We start from the raw sequence: 23,045 nt of genomic DNA, 5'->3' as shown, positions 1-23,045 counted from the left end.
TAAATGAATGAATAACATGGTGAAAATATCTTTTTTTCTTATGAAAGGCTAAATGACCCAAATTATAGCTGATTTTTGACAGTGTAACTTTTCAAACGGCAGCCATGCTACACTGGCATTGGACCAGTGCTGATGCTGTAACACATCAGAGTAAAGTTCTCCTCCACTAAGATTAGCTTTTATTTATGTTTTAATACTGGAGTACAAAGAGGCAACAACCTGGAGCTGCAGCGACTTGCAAAGTATTCATACTTTAAAATGATTTTCTGATGTAATAAAAATGTAGGGTTAGCTAATGAAACTATATTTGTCAGAGAAGCAGTAAAGATGCACATATTACTGCACACAGCTCAGGTGGGAGAATCTGCCCACATGGCAGCTAGTGGTCATGCACTCCACAAATCTGGTTGAATATGATAATAACATAAAACATTAATCCTTCTGTGACACACGGTGGTGGCAGCACCATGATGTGGGGATCCTTTTTGACAGAAAAACTGCTCAGGAAGAGCAGCAGAACACTTGAAGCTTAGCCTTCCAGAAGTACAACAACATTGAAGATACACCCAGAGCTGCAATGAAATGGCCTATTCAAAGTCCAACAACAACAACAAAAAATTCAAACAATATAGAAGTGGATATTTTTGCAAGTCGCTGTAGATGTAATCTCTCACCTTCCTTCTTTCATTCCTCAGTCCTCTTCTCCAGCTCTCCTGTGCTGATCTGTGTCAACCCACCTCACTTCACTGAAAAGTGTGTTCTGTGTTTACTGGCAGGGCGAGGCGACCTGCAGCCGCAGCTGGACAGCGCCATGCAGGATGTGACCGACATGTGTCTGCTGATGGAGGAGACAGAGAAGCAGGCGGTGCGCCGCGCCCTGGTGGAGGAGAGGGGGCGCTTCTGCACCTTCATCGGCTTCCTTCAGCCTGTGGTGGTGAGGAGGAAGCCAGCCAATCGGACCCTGGTTTACCGTTCAGTGTTGGCCTGGTAGAAAAACGAAGGATGCGACGGTCACCAGATTATCATTATAGTTCAACTAAATTTGGTGCAAAGTTGGCGCACACACTGACTATGAAAAGATCTCTAGCTTATTAACGAAAATTATTGAAAACTTGTAAGTGGAAATAAAAGTAGCATTTCTTTAAGAAAAACAGGAGAGAAGTGGTAAATAGATGGACAAGAACACAAACCTGAAGAAGGCAAAACCTTTCCAAGAAACTGCTGGATTCTGGAGATTTTATACCAACAGCGCCCTCTGCTGCTCAAATGGTTTAAGGCATTAAATTAATTAATACACAGATTTTAGTCATACAATATCTAGATAATTTTTTTTACGTTCCTTGTTCATGTACTAAATTAAATTAAATTAAATTAAACTCAGCCAGGGTTCCTAATTAATCAGGCAAAATAAAGCTGAATAATAATAATTGTAAGTTATTCAGTCGTTTCATATCAGCACTAAATCAAGAGGGAAACAATGTTTGTTAATCTGCTTTGCTGCTGCCAATGAACTTTTCTTTCTCTGCAAACAAGTCGATATTTTTCTGCAAATATGCAAATGAGATCTGTGTGAAACATCTAGCAGATTTTTGTTTTTTGACTATTTCAGCTTCAAGGTTTTTTTTTTCATTTATAAAACATTTTTGCACTTATTATTCATGAATAAAAACAACAAATCATCTGGAAAAAGAATCACAGAGCTATTCAATACTAAATGTTTGACGTTAAATCTAAATTATTTAATAACCTGATGTCATTATTTACATAATAAAATCTCAGATTCAGGGTTTGCCTTCTGTTTAAAGAGTAGTTTTCATTTCTTTTTAGACACTAAAAAGTTAAATTTGAGAGGGAAAATATGGTTTTTCATACATTTACAATATTAAGACTAATCCCTGACATTGCAAAGTCAGAAATTTGAGCCACATAGTGACAGCCGTCCACTCAGGTTTCAGTGGTAGATGTATTAGATTGGCATCCTGGGGCTCGTGTATAAAACAGCGCACAGCTTTCCAGTGGTGGAGAAAGTACTCAAAAAATGTACTTAAGTAAAAGTACAAATACACAGACAAAAATGTACTCAAGTAAAAGTAAAACTACCACATCAACATTTGTACTTAAGTAAAAGTAAAAAAGTACTGGCTTTTAAAAATACTTAAGTATTAAAAGTAAAAGTACTTGCTGAATGCATTACCTAATCCCTGATACAATATCATTAAGTGAACCAATCGTATTTAATTTTAATACATCAGTAACGTGCCATTTTATTGAACAATGCCACAGATAAAGCATGTTTTTATTGTGTTTACTCTGTAACATAGTTTAGACTTAGATATGTGATTCTATGCATCATAATTTCAGGGATGGAAACATCTTGTCTCCTGTCCTAACATAGCATGAACTTCACTTTTTTTGCCACTAGTGGCTTTTATTTTGAAAGAAATCCAACAGAAAGGGGATGGAAAGAAGGTGGGTGCAGGAGGACATGGAACCAAGGAGCCAGTAGCAGAGTTGTAGTCAAGACCACCTACTCAAGACCAAGTCAAGACCAGCACCCCGCGCTACATGACGCAAAAATTTAAGTTTTACCTATCAAAATTGCTTCTCAAATTGATCTGAAAGATCCACAGTCCTATAAAAAACCTAGATATTAAATACTTAGAGCTGAAATAAATGCAATCAGTAAAGATCCGTCCAGAAGAATCGGATCGTTCCTGAATGTCATATCAATGCAGACTTTGGTCACAGTGTTGTCCCATATTTGCGACATATCAGTCAACACCTCCACACAATAATTCAGCGCATGAGTGACAACTTTTTTCATCGCAGATGCAACATGTGTGTCTCTGTACAGCTAGCTTTGCTAGCATCACGTCCACAGATCTTACCTTTCTTTAAGCTTTCCTTCCAAGTGACGCTAAAAGGTGGACGAAGTCCCCACCATCTGTGAAAGCGAAGCGCTGGTTATTTAACATGACGCCATATCTTATGATTTATGGAGCGCTATTATATTACTGACGATCAGACAGACGTCTTCTTCCGCTCAGAGGAAACCACTGCGCATGTCTGGAGCTCCGCGTGCGAGTAAAGGTGGGGCGATGGGTGACAACAGACACATAAGTCACGTTATTGCTTGGATTTTACGGCGCCACCTTAAGTCCCTGAACTTCACATTTTAACGGAAAAAAGAGCAATGTGACTTGGATGTAACGAGTAACTCGACAGTTTTGTAGAAATGTAGCGAAGTAGAAAGTACAGATACTTACTGTAAAATGAGGTGGAGTAAAAGTAGAAAGCATCCATTATTAAATCTACTTAAGTAAAGTACAGATACAAGAAAATTGTACTTAAGTACAGTAACGAAGTACTTGCAACTTTCATAGTAAAAGTTAAGAAATTTTCAAAAGTGCGGCGCACAAAAATATTCTGGAGCCTCGTATATAAAGCGTGCGTACGCACAAAATACATGCAGCACCATATTTTCGGCATGTATATAAAAATGAATGTGGCGCGAAAGTTTGCATAAATATATGCTAACTTTTACCATCCTGTGAAAATGCGTGGGAGTAACACAAACCTTTTCAGTGGATAATAAACATTAAAGCACCAAACCTGAGCAGTGATGGTGTTTGCTGCTGACAATAACCATGTCAGCAGTCCCTGCTTTTTTGTTTTCATCTGTGGTGACCCCAAAACTCCATCGTTCAACTATTATGTAGAGTCATAATCAATCATTCGTCACATTAAGGGAAATATTTAGAGTCTTTTGTTGGTAACGGCTCCCAAGTAATGAAAACTGACGTTTCAGTCAGAAATGTTTGGAGCTGCAGTCGATCATAAGGGACATGACCTCACTGAACGGTGTGTGAGGCTGGATTCTGACGGTCACAAACATCACACTCCTTGTTTGTGTCCTGTTGGCCAGAACGGAGAGATCGCCATGCTGGGAGAGATCACCCACCTCCAGGCAATCATCGACGACCTCACCGTGCTGACCACTGACCCCCACAAGCTCCCCCCTGCCAGTGAACAGGTGAACTGCAGCAACACCTGGTTGGTAGAAAACGCAGGAAGAGTGTGTGAAACGGACTGACAGTCGCTGCTTTCTTTCTCGCAGGTGATCAAGGATCTGAAGGGCTCCGATTATAGCTGGTCCTACCAGACCCCCCCATCGTCCCCGAGCAGCTCTGGCTCACGCAAGAGCAGCATGTGCAGGTGCAAATACACACACACGCACCCATGCACACACACACACACACACACATGCGTACACGCCAGACATAAAAAACCAGGACGTAGCTGTATTTCAGTGCTGTGTTCAGAACTCTTGAGTTTTGGAAAGAGGAGCCTCCCTGGATGTCGGTGTCTCACTTGTTTGTCTGTGTCTATCAGAACATTGTTAGTGTTTGTGCCGCCATCTTTGTTAAACTCCAACATTCCCACAGATTAAGCTTGTAAAACAGCTCATGAAAAGGCAGATTAAAACACAAAAGTCCAATTTAACATCAGCTTTACTTGGATGTAAATAATGCAATGCCTTGCAAAAGTATTTATGCGCCTTTGTGCCTCACCACAGACAGACTGCAGTTTATTTAACAGGGACATTATGTGACAGTCTAGTAGAACACCTTCATGTTTCTAAATGTCCACAGTTTTTAGATATGGACCAAATCTGAAAACGGTCAAGGCATATGAAAGCACTACATGTGGCCCACTTAGCAGAAACCGATGTCTGAGGATTTTGATTGTGAAAACAATCTCTCAGCCTGGGTGTGTGTGGGTGTGTGTGTGCGTGTGTATGTTACATCTAGGGCATCAGTCTGTTTATGTGGAAATCACACATTCACACCCTTCCACCTGTAGTGTTTCTTTATTCCCTGAATCTTCCTGAGTTCACACACTCTCTGTTTACCCCCTCCCCCTCCTCCTTTTCCTTCTCTGCACCCCACCACCCTCCTCTGTGCTCTTTTCCCATCTTTGCTTGTCTACCTTCTGTCTTGTACCCGGTTTGTGATTTGCCCTCTTTCACTGCTGCTGGACGCTTCACACCCGGTTCCCTTCACTTTCTGGGGAATCTGCTTCTAACTGTGACTGTTGTGTGACTTTACACCAACCCGACCAACTCACAAAAACTCCTGGACCCATTCCCATCAACCAATCGCAAACTCTCTCCTCGCCTCCTCCAATTCTTTGTTCACTCTCCCAAACTTTAACAAACAACTAATTTTACCTTCCACCACGTTCCTCTGATCATAACCGCTTTTGCATCTGGCATTGTAACACTCCTCACCCCTTCATCGCTCTGCCCTGCCCCCCCTCTCCCTCCTCACCTCTCCCTGAACTCTCACCATGCAGCAGCGTCAACAGCGCCCACAGCAGCGCCTCCCGTTCGTCGGGGGGAGGTGCAGGTGTGGGTAGTGGTGGAGGAGGTTCCCAGCCACACTCACCCTCCTCCTCCTCCTCCTATCGCCACCGCAGCAGCATGCCTCAACAGCCTCCACCACCAGGGGGCATTGCAGCCCACCGCCTCAGCAGTGTTTCCTCCCACGATTCGGGCTTCGTGTCCCAAGATGCAAACATCTATTCCAAGCCTCCCTCGCCAATGCCCTCTGACATCACCAGTCAGGTATGAAATTCTGGTGCATTCACCAACGACAGCACACAGGAACAGTCTGAATTCAATATAATTTTGTTCAGATGCACATTTAAAAACTTAATTTAATACTCCCTATCAATAATTGTCCTTTAGTAAGTTGTAGAAAAAAATCACACTGCCATAATTCTGTTCTTGGAAGAATGAGGAATAGTCCATGCAGTTTCACTGGTGTTATGTTTCTGACATAAGAGTAACGTTAGCTTTCTTAGTTTTTTTAGCGTTAGCTTTATCTCTCTATTCCACAACCGGTTCTGAGTGTGGTTAAGAGTATTAGCTGCGTTTCCTTTACAAATGTGCGCAGAACTGCTAATGTCTTTTGTGTGAAAATTTACCTTGACTCCTACAGAGATGCTTCTTGTCAGTGTGACCAAAGGTTGTTATTCTGTCTGAGTCCCATACCAGGAAACCAACAGATTTGACTTTTTCTGGGAAGAAATGAGGTCAGACACAAAGCAGTGCTATGCTAGGACTTCGTTCATGGCTACACACTGTTTGGTGTTTTTCTGCAACTTGCTAATGGACAAGTATCCAAATATCAGGGTATTTATAAATACCCTGATATTTTGAATACTTGTATATCTATATCTGTCCCCATATATATATGCATGGATAAGAAATGTTAAAATAAATTAAAATTTAACCATTGAATTTGAAAGAACAAGAATAATTAAAAAAAAATGATGGCACTGCAAGTTTTGAGAACTGATAAACTAGATAAGAAAATGTTTTTCTTTCTATTGTAGAAATCCTCCAGCTCTGCATCATCAGAGGCTTCAGAAACATGCCAGTCAGTCAGTGAATGCAGCTCCCCCACCACTGTAAGTATTGTAGCCATGCTGTGCAATGTGGCTGTTTTTCTTCTTTTTTAACATACCACATTGTTACACACAAACTAAATAAACTTCTTTAGAAGTCGGGACAAATCTTCTGGGGTAAACTGTTTCAGATAGAGGAGCTTTACTTACCAAATTTGCTCTCAAAACATCTGTGTCATAGCATTAGCTTGTAGCATTAGCACAGCTGGCATGTGGCTTCCTTCTGGATTTCCTTTTTTTCCCTACCTGCCTCACAAGTGAAGTTCTTCCAAACAGTATTGAAATCGTTTGACAAACACCAGATATGCGAGTCTTGTGGGCTAATGTGGGTCGCTGTACTCGCTACATTAGCACAGTTTAAAATTCAAGGATAAGTGCTAAGTGTTAATGCAGCGCTGCTGTTGGGAGAGATGAGACAACTTGGGCAAATGTGACTAGATCCATTTGTATCGATTTTGACACAAATTAGTTTAATAATTATTTTTTTTCTAGTTTTTATTTGTTTATTTAAGCATTGACTCTACTATTCTACCTGAGGTCCACACCACAAACATTACAGTAAGATCTAACTTTTTAAACATATCTATATTGATTTTAACAAGAACATGTCCACTCATTTACACATACATAAAAAATAACCTCAGACAAAACAAAACGAAAAAGACACAAAGGAGCAGAGTGGGTGGGGGGGGGGTTAGTCAGTGAACCCAGCAGACCCACCAACAGATCAATCAGGATAAAGATTGGGAGTTTGTCTTGTCACAAATCCTCTTTCCACTTGTTGAGTTGGGTATCATTTTGGTCCGGCCACATGTAAAAGACAGTCCAGATTTAAAAAAGTTAATCAAGCTTGTTCAGAGTAAATACCTAATTTTTTCCAGGGCAAAGTAGAAAGTAATTTGTTTAATCCATTGTGAAATTCCTCATACTGTCTCTTTCTTCCATGAGGATGCAATGCAGCATTTAGCTTCCAAAAGGCAAATGTTATGTAGGAATCTTAAATTGTTTGAGATAAAGTCTTCAGGACAGATATTTATGATTCACATTTTAGAATTAAAATCACACTTACAAAAAAAAACATAATGAAATTCCTTAAAACACACAAACAAAATTAAAACAGTGAATTTCAGCAATTTGAAAGATTTAAAGCAAACGATAACAATCTTAACTTTGAGTATAATTTACCCATTTGCTCAATTATATCAAGTTATCAATTACTTTGACAAACCTAGAGATAAACCTAATTTATTTTAAAAGTGGTGGCTTTTGCTGTTGCATTTTGTTGACCTTTCTGGGTCACCGTACCCTCGGGCTTTTCAGAAATCCACCGCATCACTGGCTGGTGTAAATAAACTTTGTCAGAGTTATCCGTTTCCTTTTCTCACCTAAAACATCTCCTCATTCAGTCACATCCGTGTTTTCAGGAGAACAAAGCCGGGTTGTCAGCGCTGAATCAACTGTGATAATTGTGGCTGTTCTGAAAGTTGCTGTTAGAGCCACGCAGCGCACGCTGTTAAAATGGCACGTTTCACTCACAGCGGTGGCAGGAAGCTCTCCGGTTTTATTGTTATGTGAAACCAGCTTGAGGCAGACTTCTGAAAGGTAACACAAACCTGACACTGACTTCCCCAGAGCTTAATGCTTTCTCCTGCAGAGATTTTATTTTAGAGTGGTAAGGGGAAAAAAGCCCCTCAGACGTAAGTGCTGGGTTGAAATGAATGTAATATATGTTCACTTTTAAATGTCGCTGTTGTTTTGCTTCGCTTGGAATAAAACCACCTGTGCTAACAACTGATAATGAATTAGGTGTGTTTTGCACTTCAGCTGGTGATAAGGCCCCCATATAAATCCTCCTATAATGCGTTTTTGCAATTTCTTTCATGTTTTAGAGCCTCTTGATTTTTTTAAGCACATTATTTAAAGTGCAGTAGAAGAAAGTTGTGCTGATAATTTACTGGTGGAAAGGAAAAAAAGTCTAGGATTCAAAGCAAAAGCTTTCTTCACAACAGCTCTCCTTCATGAGAGGTTTCCTCCATGATCCCGCTTTAATTCGACTGACAAACATGATTGTTTGCTCTCCTTCCTGGATATCGTGACAGAAACCGTGTAGCATACACTGTGGGAGTCGCAAAAACAATCATACAAACTTTGGATCTCTCTTTTTTTTTTCTTTTACATCAGATGATGGGCTTCTCTTGTTTAAATGATGAGGGGATCTTTGACGGTGACATTCTCCATCTGGACATGTGTAGTTGTGCTTGATGAAATAAAATAAAAGAAAGAAATGTGACTCCTCATGTCTGGGAAATTCTCAGATCTCCTTCAACATTTCATCTTTCTGCATTTGCATCAAACAGCATCGGTTATTTGGTGCGAATGTGACAAATGATGGAGCCGAGTAAAGGCTTTAATCTGTGATGGTTTAATTTGATTAATCTAGCCTTTTATAGCTTAAATAAATAAATCACAGAAACATTCACAGCAGAGGAACTCCTTCAACTTCAGCAGGCGAAAACTGACCTCAAGGGCTGAAACGATTAATTGTGATGGAAGAGTTATTGAAATAATCTTCAACTATGATAATCGAACTGAACAATGGATTCAAAACATGCCATTTGATGAAAGAACACACTCAGACATAACTGTACAAAACATAGCAGCATTTTGCATTTAGTGTTAATGTTTTTACATGTTTCTGTACCTTTGGATGTCTCCTGCCTGTAGAAACAGTCCAAGAGCAAAAAAAAAAAAAAAAATCCAGTTGTCTTCTCAGGAATAAATTAATGTTCCGCTGGTGTCTGCAAATTGACCCGTTTCAAAAACCTCTAAATTGTCACGTCACAATTTTGTTACCTGTTGTGTAAATTTTTCGACAAACTTTACAGGAGCACATTGGTTGTTTAGACAGCCATCATGGCTGAGTGGGCGGGGTTTCTAAGAGAGTGACATCACATGCAAAGGGTCAATACAAATGCACGCCACGCAATTTTATTTTAGTTTTACAGTTATGCTGAAAACAAAGTTATAACAGTTGAACTGTTTAACACATCCCATCACCACCTAACACAGTCATGCCATGGGAAGCAGCTTTCTTCTACACGCTTTCTCCCTCAGCTAGGATCACCTCTGGTTATCTTTTCCCCTTCTCAGATTCAGGCTGGGTGTCTGTGACTGCGGCTTTACATTCTCATGTTCTCCACAGCTGGCTGCCTCGCCATGTCTGCCTGCCGCTTTTCCATTCTCTGGTGACATGACCGTGTCTCTCATCCCGCAGTTTGGCTCGTCCTTCGTTACCTTCCGCCCCGCTCTCTCTCACTCTGGCTCCACCAGGCCTCTCTCTGTCATTCTTCCCGTTCCTGCGTCCCCACCCTATATCCGCCCCTCTGGATCCAGCTCCTCCTCTCCCACATCAAAGGTTCCCATGTGGAAGGTTTGTTGCCCATGCACTTGCCCTTGTTTTTTTTGTTTTTCCTCCAGTTCCACCTTTTCCCTCCGTTCCAGATGGATATGTTCTGCAGGGTTCAGATGACTTTATTATTTTCCTCACCTGGTTTGTTTTTCACTCATTGCTTTGCTTCTCTAAAAACATTCATCACGGGCTGCTGTGTGTGCATGCAAGCTTCTTTTATTTATTTATTTTTTTATTTACCCTTACCTGCCTCCCTGGTTGTGTGACATACCTACTGATGACTCGGCAAAAAAACAAAAAAAACAAAACAAGCTGTCTTCATATGACCTTTAAAAGCTCCAAAACACACACACGCACACACCAAGACTCGGCCATGTTCTCTGCATTCAGGCAAGCGTATCAAAATGCTGGGTAGCAGACAGGTCTCTTTTGCTACTGTAACTCTGCCGTCTGCCTGCTGTTTACTAATTCCCCTCAACTGTTCAGGACTGGTCCAAAGCAGGTCAGTACGAGCAGCCCGCGGCCGCCGCTCCGGTCCAGAGGAGAAAGGAGCCGGTGGATAGGCTGAGAGAGAGCGAGGGCTCGCCGGGTTCCCATGGATACGCCGCAGCGTCACACCCAGAAGAGGGCCAGAGGCCGCGGATGACACCTGCTAGCATCGCTGCCAAGGTAACCCTGGACGACATGGAGAGAGTGAGCCAAACGACTCAAAATATAAATTCTTTTTAGGATGTAATAATTAAAAAAAAAATTATGCAACTTTATTGTTGTCTAAATGCATTGTAAGCATGCAGTCTGATCAGTTTTTTGAAGCTAAAATGAACCAAGAGAAGCCGCTTTGTTGTCCAACGCTGTTGTTTGTGGATATAGCATTTGCGATGAATTCATGAGCGTACCAGAAATGCAAGAGTACAAAGGTTCCTGACAGAAAAAAACATGCTTGATACTGGAAAAACATTAATGTATTAAAATCTATGTAATTAATTAATCAAAATTAGCACGTTATGGTTCTGATCTTAGTGTAAATAGTTTTAAAATAAAGGAAGTGACTGAGCTTCATTTACAGCTTACACACCCACATTATCAAAACCGTTCATAGGAATGATTGTCTCATTTGTCTTTATATCATTTTTGCAAGTCTCAATGTATTCAAATAGAACTTTACAAACAAATGCTGCACACCAACAGCATCTTATTTTGTAGGAAAATAAATGATGAAATCAGTTGGAATAAAAAGAATACATTAAAAGTAGTGACATCCGTCAATAAAACACAATAAAAATGCAACAATGAAATAAAATTGTCAAGTTCCACTCAAATTCTTTCATTCTCTTATTACATTGTCCACATCCCCACAGTGTTAAAGGCTCAGGTTGCACCAAAGCATCCATAACGTATCGATAAAAACATGGCAGCCCTAATTTTCCTGTGTGTCATCATCAGCACGGCGAGGAGGTTTCCCCGGCAGCCAGTGACCTGGCCATGGTGCTGACCCGGGGCCTGAGCGTGGAGCAGCAGAAGAGCAGCCGGGACTCCCTGCAGTACTCCAGCGGCTACAGCACGGAGACCACAACCCCGTCCTGCTCCGAGGACACCATCCCTTCACAAGGTGAGCCTCTCGTCTGCTGCAGCGTTCAAGACCGGTCAACAGTCTTAACTATTCTGTGGATGTTATCAAGAAATGCTGAGCTGTTTTTTTTTGTTGTTGTTTAAATGTATTTTATGGAGTAACTTTCACTTGAATCCCTCGCCTCTGTTACAAACAATAGATAAATTGAATTATTCATTTAATAGTCCAGGCAGTGGGCATATTTCTTGACTGATGGATCCTGACGGTTCGCTTGACGGCAACTAAGAAACAAATGCACTGAGATAAAACTGAATAGTATTCCCATATGGGTGTGTTTCCTCTTTGTTTTAACGGCTCCCTCTGTGTGATTCAGAATTTTTACTCCAGTATATTTTTTTGTTTCGCATCTTTGTGTGTAGTGGATCTCAAAGGCATGAGTTGGCCTTGGATGTTTTATTTATTTAAAACATTTTTTTTTTACATTTTTCATTTTTAAACTAAAAGTTCAATAGTTTTAATAAGCATAAATCTGAAAAATGTGATATGTATTTGGAGTAATGGTGCCCCTCTTTTAACCAATATCCCTAAAAAAAACAATCAATAAAAGCAATGAAGTCACCTGAATGGTGGATTCTACCTGTGTTTAAATTATTCTCAGTATTAATACAACCCTGCACTGATCTTGAAAATTTGAAAAACTGGCCTGGCATCACAGGTGGTTAAAACTGATGGATTTTTTTTTTTTTTTTTTTAACTGATGGATTTTTTTTTTTTTTTTAATTTTGAAAAATTATTACAAACAAATTAAAAGCTTCTTATATTAAAAAACATTCATCTTTTTAATCCCATACTAAGCAGAAATCTATTGACTCACTTTTACTCAAAAGCAGACTTTGGTGTATCCAGATTTTCTTTTTAACTAAATACACCAAGTATGACCCAAAAAGTGACGCAAGTTCTTCCAGCTGAAACCCTTTTTTCTTCTTCTTTAAGCGTTTTTTGCTCCATGTGACAAAATGATAAAGACCTTGAAGATATAGGAAGATGTACAATGGATTCCAGCCAATTAACTGCTAGATTCAAATCTGAGACTAAATTTTTGTGACTAGATGATGTTCATTCAATCTGGACTGAGTTTGGGAACAACGTGCCAAAATAAAACTAAGACTTTCTGCTATAATTGTGATTGTTTCACTGACTCAAAGGGGCTGAAGACAAACGTAATATTTTATTAGATTTTTATTTATAAAAGCGTTAAAAAGTTAGCATCAATGTCCTTCTGCTTCACCTTCATTGTTATGCACTAGTTTGTGTTTGTTTACATAAAATGTCAAGAACAACAGAAATACATGGCTGTAGAAGGATAAAATGTAGAAAAGTTTTAAGGGGCAGTATTATGTAAAATCAATGTTATAATGTTTCATGTACATCAAGTTATATTGTTATTTCCTCATCAAAAACATGTCTGGAGCGTTACCTTGGAGCGTTTATTCTTTCATGCTTGTTTGGGAAATCCTTTAATCTCCATGGCAACCATTCAACTTTGCAAAACACCTGAGTGGACCAAGCTCTGCCTTCGAGGACAAAGCTCCTCCTCAGAGCTGCAGTTTTCAAACTTCAGCCTCACAGAGCATCCCTTCCCTGGGTCTCCCCCACTCAGCTCCTTCAGACTAGCCAGCAGCAATTAGCAAACTGCACATCTGCTGAGCTCATTATCGGAGCTACTTCTCAGTGAAATGCTAGTAAAAAAAAAAATGTTAAAGAATTAATAGAGGAGCCATGATGTTATGACTTCCTGAAGGCAGAATTTCAGAAAGAGCAGGAGCTTTTAAAGAGACAGAGGCCCAATTTCAAGGTGTTAAATTACAAAGTAAAATTTCTTCTGTCAAATTTGAAACTTAACGTGTCACGGGTCTGGAAGAGCACCGATTGCGGGGGACCAGAGATACTGAATAACCTAAAATTTCACAGTTTTCTCTTTTTCTGTCTCACCCATACCAATAACAGGTTCAGATTACGACTGCTACTCTGTAAATGGAGACACCGAAGGCCCGGATGGACAGGCAGAGTTTGACAAGTCTTCTACAATTCCTCGCCATTCCAACATTGCCCAGAACTACAGGCGCATGATACAGACCAAAAGGCCAGCCAGTACAGCTGGTCTGCCCAGTGGGGTCCTTGGTCCAGGAGTTCATGGGATACCAGGACAGCCAGGTGGAGCTGGTGGAGGAGGAGGATCAGGGACTCCAGGCACCGCTACTATCCGTCGAACCCCATCAACCAAACCGGGGGTGCGGCGTACACTGTCCAGTGCGGGGCCCATCCCTATCCGACCTCCCATTGTGCCTGTCAAAACACCCACTGTTCCCGCAGACTCACACTCACCTGGTGCAGGTGGCTATGCGGGGGGAGGGCAAGCAGGCGGCGTCCCCGTCAGAGTGGGAAGTGAAGAGTGTGTGTTCTTCACCGGAGCCGAGGACGGCCAAGGAGGGCTCGATTATGTGAAGGCGTCACCGAAGCGCCTCAGCCTGCCCAACACCGCCTGGGGCTCTGGGGCAGCGCTGGAGGTCTACGCCCAGCAGCACTGCATGGTGTCGGGTTCAGCAGCCGGATCAGAGGAGGAGCAGATGATCGCGGCCAACCGGCACAGTTTGGTGGAGAAGATCGGCGAGTTGGTAGCGAGCGCGCACGCCCTTGGTGAGGGTCAGTTCCCTTTCCCCGCTCTCCCAGATGACCCGACCCCAATGCCAGGTGGCCTGAGCGAAACTCAGACGGAAGGGGCTGAGGGGTCCGGCGACATGCTGACCACGATCAGGAGAGGAGTTCGCCTTCGCAAAACGGTCTCCAACGATCGCTCGGCTCCCCGTATATTGTGATCAGCAGAGAAATGCGAAGGGTTGTCAGTCGATAGGTCAAATGTTGGTGTGGTAGTACCCAACCACCTAGTGAGTACACGAAAACATAACCATGTTGGAAAAGCTATATCATAACAGAGGATGAATAAAGTAAAAAAAAAATCCATGCAGAAAATGTTTAAAGACACCTTTAGAGTAAATGATATACAGTCTAATATAACAATAACATAAGTAATCATAACCGATGCTGACGAGTACAAGTGAAATACTTCATGTTGACCTAGCAGGCCGCTATAACTATTGTGTGTTGGACGCATGTTTGTCTTCTATACACCGTCAGACAGGGACGGAGTGACTCATAGGAAAAGTGATTTTGAAAATAAATGGAGGCAAAGAAAGAAGAGCGCTGGGTTCTGTTCTGTTTACCACCGAACCCGTCTCCCTGTCCTGTTGTCCAACTAACCCAGCTGACCGATCCAACTTTAAAGACAGACTGAAGGGGGCTGATGAGAACCAGAGAGAGACAGAGAGGTGGGGTACTCAGATCGCCTTGTGACCGGCTTCAACTGAAGCCAGGTCGTCTTGGCAACGACGTGCTGTGCCGAAAAGGCCATCGAACTGCTTGGCAAGAGTACGGGGAGCTAACAAACCAGAGGGCCAATCTGGTTCACGATGATGTAAAAAAAAAAAAAAAAAAAAACGTTGGCATTGAGCCGTACTTGTTGCCCTTCCCCTCTCTCTCTCTTTCTGCGTACATTCGTATGCTTCTCGGAAAATGTAAAAATGGAGCGTGTGGGTATATGTGGTTGATTATGTGTGTGTGTGCGTGTGTGAGAGAGGGGGTGGGTAGAGCTCTGCTGCGGGACAGCCGGTTACCCAACGAGGGCAGGGCTTTTTTCTTTTCTTTTTTTCTTTTTCTCCTGTGTCGTGTGCGTATTTTCTCGTTTATATCGTGACGTCGTTTACCTTGTTACCACTGTACGGGAAGTTCTGAGACCTATTCCAGGCCTATAGATATATTCATATATATTTTCTAGAAGCAGAGAGAAAAAAAAAATAACAAAAACAAACAAAAAAAAGTGAAATCAGAAATGGAGCAATAAATGTGTTTTATTTTCTTGTTTCGAGGAAGCGATTGGATTCGGAGGATTGCAGATTCTCCTTTGTCCCATTCAGGCAATCATCAGGAATGCTAAATTACACATCGACTGTGAATTCATGCGTTTTTCATGCGCCTCTCTCTCTTTCTCTCTCTCTCTGTCCCAGTTTCTTTCTATTAAATGAAGTGGATTACAAAAAATTTGAAAAAAGAAAAACTGTAAGCACTTTGATGAGAGTAGAGTCTGTACAATAGCCAGTAGATGTTGCTGTAGTCATGCTGTATGTGTGGAGGAGTGATGGAGTGGTAAGAGGAGTGAAAGCAATGACTGTGTCCTAAGGAGATGATTTAATACATTAAAGTAGAAGAAGGCAGAGAGAGGTAAAGAGGATGTGAAGAGGACTGCTAGCACTGGAGTGATTGGTTAAATGAGAAAATGTATGAATATTTTCTTAAGATGGATCAGGTTTTAAGGCGGGAGGCGGGATGGGAATGACATTGAAGAGTTTGCCTGAACGTGTATTTTAAGGATCGAAGACATACTGTGGGAAAAAATACAATGTTTTGCTGAGTGAGATGATTTTTTTTTTCTTGGAAATATGTTTCTAGGCCTAAAACATCCAGATGAGATTTTTTTTAATCAGTTTAGTTTTTTTTTTGTCTTTTACCTTAAAACTAGATGTAAATCTGACGACTTTTAAAATGGAAAAATACCTTTCGAAACTGTAAAGCACATCGAGTGGAACAATTAAAGCACCATCTCAGGAAAGGCACATCACTTTATGTTTTTTCATTTGAGTGCAAGTAAAAAAGAAACAGCCAAACTTGATTGTAATTGGGTGGAAATAAAACCTGGAAAAAGCTAAACATTCAAAATTCAGTTGATCTCATGATATTGACACCATAGAGAAGCTGCAGGACCTGATCTCCAGAATGCTGAAGGTTTTCCATGAGCTCATAAACACAACACAAAAATATCAGCTCATTTGTGGGAAACTGTATATATATTTTTTAATAGTGAATGAAACACTTAAGCTTTCAACCAGCCCTATCTTAAAACAGAACCTGGGTCACTTACGTTCCTCAATGCTAAACACTGCAGTGTAATTACACAATAACTCTTAAAAATGTCGTACTTCTGTCTGAAGTAAGGACGAACCTCTAATTATTCACACCCTTGGCAGATTCAGACTTCACATTAGTTTCATTTAACCAAAGAGTTTGTTTCTGATAGAAAGTTAGACAGAAATGTCTCAAAAGATAACAGTTTTGTATAATTAAATATATTTACATTTATTAAAAAAAAGTGATATGATTACCATGTAGAAAGATATTCAACATGGACACTGTTATAGACACAAATGCATCAAATGTCTATGGCATTAGAGCTCTCTTCTAAACATGTTAGCCATAGTGTTATTTGTTAGTTGGTACTTTGGGACAGGTACATCACCAAATTAGATGGAAAAGCAATCTTTTAAAATTAACTTTTGTTCTGACTGGAAGTAATATTAACATTTTATTGTGGCCCTGCCAGAGTTCCAACTTGAATCTGATATATATTCTGTGGAGGGAGCAAAAGATTAGGGTGATGGTCAAGAGGCCTTCCAATATCAAGCACTTGAATCTCATTTCCAAGGATAAATTGTGAATGTACAATTGGAAGCGTGAAGAAAGCTGGTCAGCAGTCATAAAAATGGTTGGACTTCTGTAATGTTTTTTTTTCCCCCACTGGCAATAAGAGTATGAATATTTTTTACTATGTCATTTTTCAATAAAATATATAAAAATAGATTAGTTATTCAAAAATGATACTTCTTTCACATTGTTTTATCTTTTCAGACACCTGTAAACAGTGGTGGGTACACTTACGCTAATGCGCTAATAACAACAATTGTTTTTTTGTTTAGCACTTCAGCTAACTTTGAAAACATTTATCGCATTTAGTTTCCCCTAAGCTGTTTTTTAAAATTAAATTGGTGCTCCAGGGTTGTAGTCTGTCAAAGACTGATGTCATTTGAATTGAAGTTAGCACGTTAGCATTAGCCTCTGCTACTGTGTTGGTGTAGTGAGTGCTGTAGTCTTAGCGGAACTGCAAGTTATGATTAGCGCTTAGGGTTAGTGCTCCTAGCTTTTTAGATAGCCATGCTCACAACTGTCTGTTAAATTTCCTATCAGAAGAAAACTTTTGATTAAATGAAAAAAAAAAAGATCTAAATTAAACAGGGGTGTGAATACTTTTGGGGTTCACTGTAAAGAATGAGCCTTTTATCAAAGCCAAAGTACTGAAAAACTGTTTACTTGGCTATTTTTTATAATTAAGAGTGTAAGAATGTTGGCCAAAATATTTTCCAGATGAGATATGAGAAAGCGTTCGCATTGAGATACTCGCTTATAAATTCTCAGTGCTCAATGAAAAAGAAAAAACGTAAAGAAAGAAAAAGCAGACAAACAAGGCACCCAGCACAGATCAACTTAGTTTTGTGCCAATCCTTAGGTTAAGCTCAGGACAAAACATTATGAAAGGTTGATCTTTTAGATTTGAGAATAGGTAGAGCCTGTTTGGGAGGATACGGACGAGTCTCTTAAAGTCGACAGGAAGAGGGAAAGATGTGTGGAATGAGCATTTCACTGCCTGTTCATACGATACGTATGTAACTGTATGTGCTATGAATCCGGAGCACAGATCTGGTGTAAAGGGTTGTTAGAAAATATCTCATTAGTTTACTTTAAAAAAAAAAAAAATGTTTTTGCCTTCTACTGTTACTGTTGGAATACTAGATCTTGCTTTAATTATTGTAAAAATAAGAGGAGAAAAGTCCAGTTGTAATACAAACTAACTAAGCTGTGTGACATATGGATGTAAGGCGCAGAGACTGAGTGTGTGTTTGGACGTGTCCTTGGCTGACTGTCGATCTCTAGGCTAATAAACTTTTCATCACCATGTCTGTACACATCTCCAGCAGTGATCTGGACATGAGCATTAATATGAGCACTCATTTATTTTTTTATCCTAAGCATTCATTAGGTTCCTTTTTATTTTGGAAATGAAAATAATGCTTCCAGAAGGTTTGTTTTCCCCTATTGCTTTTATTTTAATGTCTTTGTCACAGTATGGCTGTTTTTAACCCACTTTGCTGCTGTGAGGCGACTAAATGAGAGAATAAAGGCAAGAGCAGATTAATTCCATTCCTACGAAATGTTTCTTTTTAGGCAAAATTATGATTTTTTAAAATGTTTTTAGATTATCTGTCGCTACACATCTACATGCTTATGATGGATGTACTACAGCGATAAAAGGCCACATCAGTCCCTGAGCTTCAGAGTTAAACTTCAACAAGTACCCAGTGGAAATCAGAGGCCAGCAATTTAAGTTCATTCTGCCTGAATTTCCATTTACAATGGTGTTTCACTGTGGGTTTGATCCATTAAAACACCACTTTTCTTTGTATAATTATCACTACCCTCTTAAAGTTCTTCCACAGTGTATAGCTTTGATTTGAACATTTCTTAAAGCTCCTGCAGGATCTGCTAAATGTTTCCACCTGTTGTTCTTTGAAGGGTTATTTTTAAAACCATTTGGGGAGTAAAGGATTTTCCTTAAAAAAATAAAGTGTTACATAATTTGATATACGAACTTACAAATAACTCATTCGCAAAACTGTTTAGTTTTTTGTTATTTCTCTTAAGGATCTGGTTTAACAACAGGAGCTCTCACCTTTTCCCTGAAATACTAAATGAGGCGAGGTGATCTCATTTTAAAGCTGTTCTTTTTTTCCACCTAATTAGACAAATTAGTCCTTTAAATAATCTGAAGAATAAAATTTAAAGTAGAGCTGAGTGCACACAGCCTGGATTCATTAGGCAGAATAATAGTTTCAGAAAACATAAAGACACAATGAACATTCAGTGGACTAGTGGGACGGAGTAAGCTAACCTAACTTCATGCAGCTTCGCCACATCTGGGACAACGGGGAGGTTCCAGCTCGGCCCGCTTCCATTATTAGACCGGAAATGTAACATTATTATTTTCCTGATCCAATGAGTGTAAAAAAAATTAGAGCAGGGAATTTACCAACTACTGGCTGAAGATTTCTTGACCTGCGAAAGCTTGTTTGGGGACTTCACTGGCATTGTCTTTCCCTTGTGGCTAATTTATCCCTTTTTCTCCCCCGCCCCATCAGATTTTGCTTGCAGGCCGACTTAACCTGTCACTTACTCTCTAGTGTTTTTTTTTTTTTTTTTTTTGAATTATCCAAAATGCTGTCAGGAATTATTTAAAAGTAGTGCAGTGCTTATATAACTAAGTGGGCTGGTCAACCCAACCAGCAATGTTTTTTTTCCCACTTTGTCAAACACAATGTAGCTCAAGAACTACTTCCTCCATTGCTTCAAATTAAAAGTCTCAAACAGAATAGAACACTCTCTTTACATAATAATAAAATAAACCTATTTATCCAGATGTGGTTTACTGGATAATATTTACACAGCCAGACGTTGATGACAGACATGTTGGTTTAATATCACAGGCTCTTATTCCACAAGATCTCATTACACCCCTACCAGTTAAGGGAATCCAAGGAAATCTGTGATGGATTATTTTGTGCTGAACTGCCCATGTCAACATGCTGAATCGATTTTTGCTCCAGTTTTGTCATTTTCTGAGTTGCTATGTAAATAACAGCAAGCCAACCAGAAGTCGGGCAAAGCTGCAGCGTGTTTGTACATAGGAAGGAACATAAAGAAATATTGTGCCACCGTGCATGCTCCCACATGGCCTCATACACTCAGCATACACTCTCAAATTGCTCTTAGCACTCTTTGGCAAGCTAAAGCAGGCAGATGTGTTTCTTTTCCGCCATGTTGAGGCCTTTCATCCTGTAATCTCTCATTTCCTGAGCCCTCGTCTCCATCCGTACTTCGGTACACCCGGAGAGGCAGTGCAGCAGACAAGCTAAAAAAACCAAAACAAAACAGTGCTTGTCATGGTGGATGACGGGAGACCCAAAACACCGTAGTTGGTCTCTCTGCGCCTCTCAGTCTATTAAAGCTAATGAAAAATAATTCTGATGAAGTCTTAATTTCCACCTACGCCCACTGCGGATATTCGCTCTGTGCTCAGTTTATTTTCCCCTCCTCATTCATTCCTCACCCAATCCCCTCTATGTCTGTTAACTTCCTGTTGGTTTGCATGTGTGCATAGGTGCAAACGGTGGGCCTGTGCTGCAGTGGCTAACGCGTCCTGGGTGGGCTGTTGTTTGAGTTGGAATTGCTAACGGGGGTAAACGTCTCCCTGGTGGATGTGCTAATGGGAGCCGTTTTCCAGGCAAGCAGATGGACGCCTAACGCTCCATCTCTATGCTAGATTACATTTTAATTAATTTTGATCAGGCTTTTTGAGATGTTTCTTGGCAGCAGCTCAAAAGCAACTTAATATGATTTTTTATTGTTTTTTGGGGGGTTTTTTTCCGGTGAGCTTCTGTGCTAAAAAAAAGAAAACAACTCAAAAGTGCAAGCAGCAACGCATGCTGCTAAACTCTGAGAAGCCTCAACCTGAACATGCATTACAATATCTATTTTTGACAGATAATTTGTCATTTTAATTAATTAAATTACATTTTACAATCACTGGGAGAACCACCACCGGTTTTACTTTACTTCACATGTTGGCATGGAAACTTTAAATCGATCTCCAACCAAATCCAGCACTAAAACATACTGCAGGACTTAAAGTGAATTGTTAAATTTCATTGATCCTGGCCACTGTAAATACCTGCAAATGAGAAAAACTGTCGCTCTCCTGAAACGTTTGAATAATGAAAGAAATTACTTTTATCTGCCTCGTCCACATGTTGAAAGAGAGAATGCTGCTTTAAGAACAAGTGACACCCAAAACGTAATTAAAAAAACAAAAAACTGCTACTTTGATATACTATGATATAGTTAGGTTTGCCATGATCTCCTAGATGTGGTTCCTACCTAACAAGGGTAGAGTTGCCCCATAACCCAGAAACAATCAAATGTGGTCAGACATCTGATCTGATCTGATCTGATTTCTGGAGAAATTTTAAAAGTTATTTCTGAAATTTCAAAATTCTTCCTTTATGTCTGTCATTTAGCATATTTTCAGCCATGACTACTTCACAATAGTATTGTTTATTTAAATAAGAGAAAGTTATTGCTGTGAGGGTTTATTAACACACTGCAGAGCGCCTGGTCCTGTGGTGTTGCAGTTCCTCTTTCTACACTCCAACAGGCCTCTTGTTGTTCAGCTCTAACGTTTCTGATTACACCCTGTGAACTTCATCCAGTGTTGTCCCTGTAGACCCTACTGAACTGAAGCAGATTGTATTAGATTTTTCTAGATTAAAGCAACAGTAGCTGAGATTTGTCATTATATTAACACTTTCCTCCATCTCCAGCCTCCCCCTCCCTCATGGAATCAGAGACTTTTAGGTTGCTGAAAGATTTCCGCTGTGAGGAACTCAGCTGCAAAAGATCTGGCGGAACAACATTTGTGTCTGATAATTTGTGCGTTTCATGAATACACAAACGTGTGGAAGTACATTTTGAAGCGACGCTGCTCATTACATGGCTAGTCCAAACGAAGACGTTACAGCGCTCGTCCAAAATCCCGCAAGGTCGCTTTGTGTTCCGAGTGAGACTAAAAGAAGCATCATGAAATTGTTGGACACTTCCTGCTTCTTAAGCCATCTGCCTAAGCTATATAAAATGCTGTATGCGTGTGTGTGTGAGAGAAAGAGTTTTCGTGCTCCACAAGGACACGTGGTTAAAACCCCTACTGTTCTTCCCTTCCACTTCCCACACACAATCTGTCAATCCTTCTTGAAGTCCCACATTCAACAAACCTAACGCACATCCACAGACACACACACACACACACACGCACACACACCGCTAGACACTCATTTGAAGTGAACATGACAAAGGTAGATCCTCAGTGGCCACATAAGGGTTCACTGATGTCCTCTAGGGGGCTCATGATGTAACGCTCTGCAAGTTCCCATCAAACATCCACAACCAAGTAGCCAAATGGGCCTCCAGGTGCCACTGTCGCTGTAACTAAAGTGAATGTCTTACTGTCTTTACTCAACGTCTCAGTAGTCACTCTTGCTCTCTTGTTACTTCTTGAAAGATAAAAAGATCTGAACTCTCTAGAGAAATCTGTGCCCAAGACACCATGGAGACATTTTCGACGGGGGCTGCTTAGTTCACGCTGAACACTGTGACCCGAGTGAAAACCTGCTTACTCGATGTTTCCACCCAATCATTTAACCTCCTTCTTACCCCCCAGTAGTCGCTGTGGTTTTGTCTCCCTGCGTTTCCTCCGATGTTCCTTTTAATTTATTGTTCATTGATTTCTAAGGTTGTTTTTCTCTTTGTCACTGATATAACTTTTTTTTTTCCTGTCTTCCTTTTTTTTGTAAAAGTGACCCTTTTTTCTGTTCAGTCACTGCTAATGTAACAAAATGCACTGTGATGATTCCAGTATTAATAAAAGTTGTACTTAAACTGTGTTCTGCAGTGTAGAACTGGTCCTGTCATTCAGTAATCCACAGCAAAGCTCCTAAACTGTCTAGCAGTAGTGTGTGTGTGTGTGTGTGTGTGTGTGTGTGTGTG

At 40.4% G+C, this 23,045-nt stretch overlaps 1 protein-coding gene across 2 annotated transcripts in view; it reads left to right on the top strand.

Annotated features, from left to right (window-relative positions):
- Positions 1-22,942, top strand: part of LOC103143990 (MTSS1-like protein) — a 51,627-nt gene extending 28,685 nt beyond the window's left edge. For both annotated transcript variants that reach the window (XM_016675683.1, XM_016675682.1), the window contains 9 exons: positions 777-934; positions 3,926-4,033; positions 4,118-4,215; positions 5,356-5,626; positions 6,400-6,474; positions 9,746-9,901; positions 10,367-10,549; positions 11,324-11,489; positions 13,458-22,942. In XM_016675683.1, coding sequence (XP_016531169.1) covers positions 777-934; positions 3,926-4,033; positions 4,118-4,215; positions 5,356-5,626; positions 6,400-6,474; positions 9,746-9,901; positions 10,367-10,549; positions 11,324-11,489; positions 13,458-14,326 — 2,084 coding nt within the window. In that variant the 3' untranslated portion in view covers positions 14,327-22,942. The remainder of the gene's footprint in view (positions 1-776; positions 935-3,925; positions 4,034-4,117; positions 4,216-5,355; positions 5,627-6,399; positions 6,475-9,745; positions 9,902-10,366; positions 10,550-11,323; positions 11,490-13,457) is intronic.
- The last annotated feature ends 103 nt before the right edge of the window (positions 22,943-23,045 follow it).

The sequence above is a fragment of the Poecilia formosa genome, unplaced genomic scaffold (assembly GCF_000485575.1).
Source record: "Poecilia formosa unplaced genomic scaffold, Poecilia_formosa-5.1.2 Scaffold119, whole genome shotgun sequence".
Taxonomy (NCBI): domain Eukaryota; kingdom Metazoa; phylum Chordata; class Actinopteri; order Cyprinodontiformes; family Poeciliidae; genus Poecilia; species Poecilia formosa.
The sequence above is the reverse complement of the archived record's forward strand: the minus strand, read 5'-3'. Positions and strand labels throughout refer to the sequence as shown.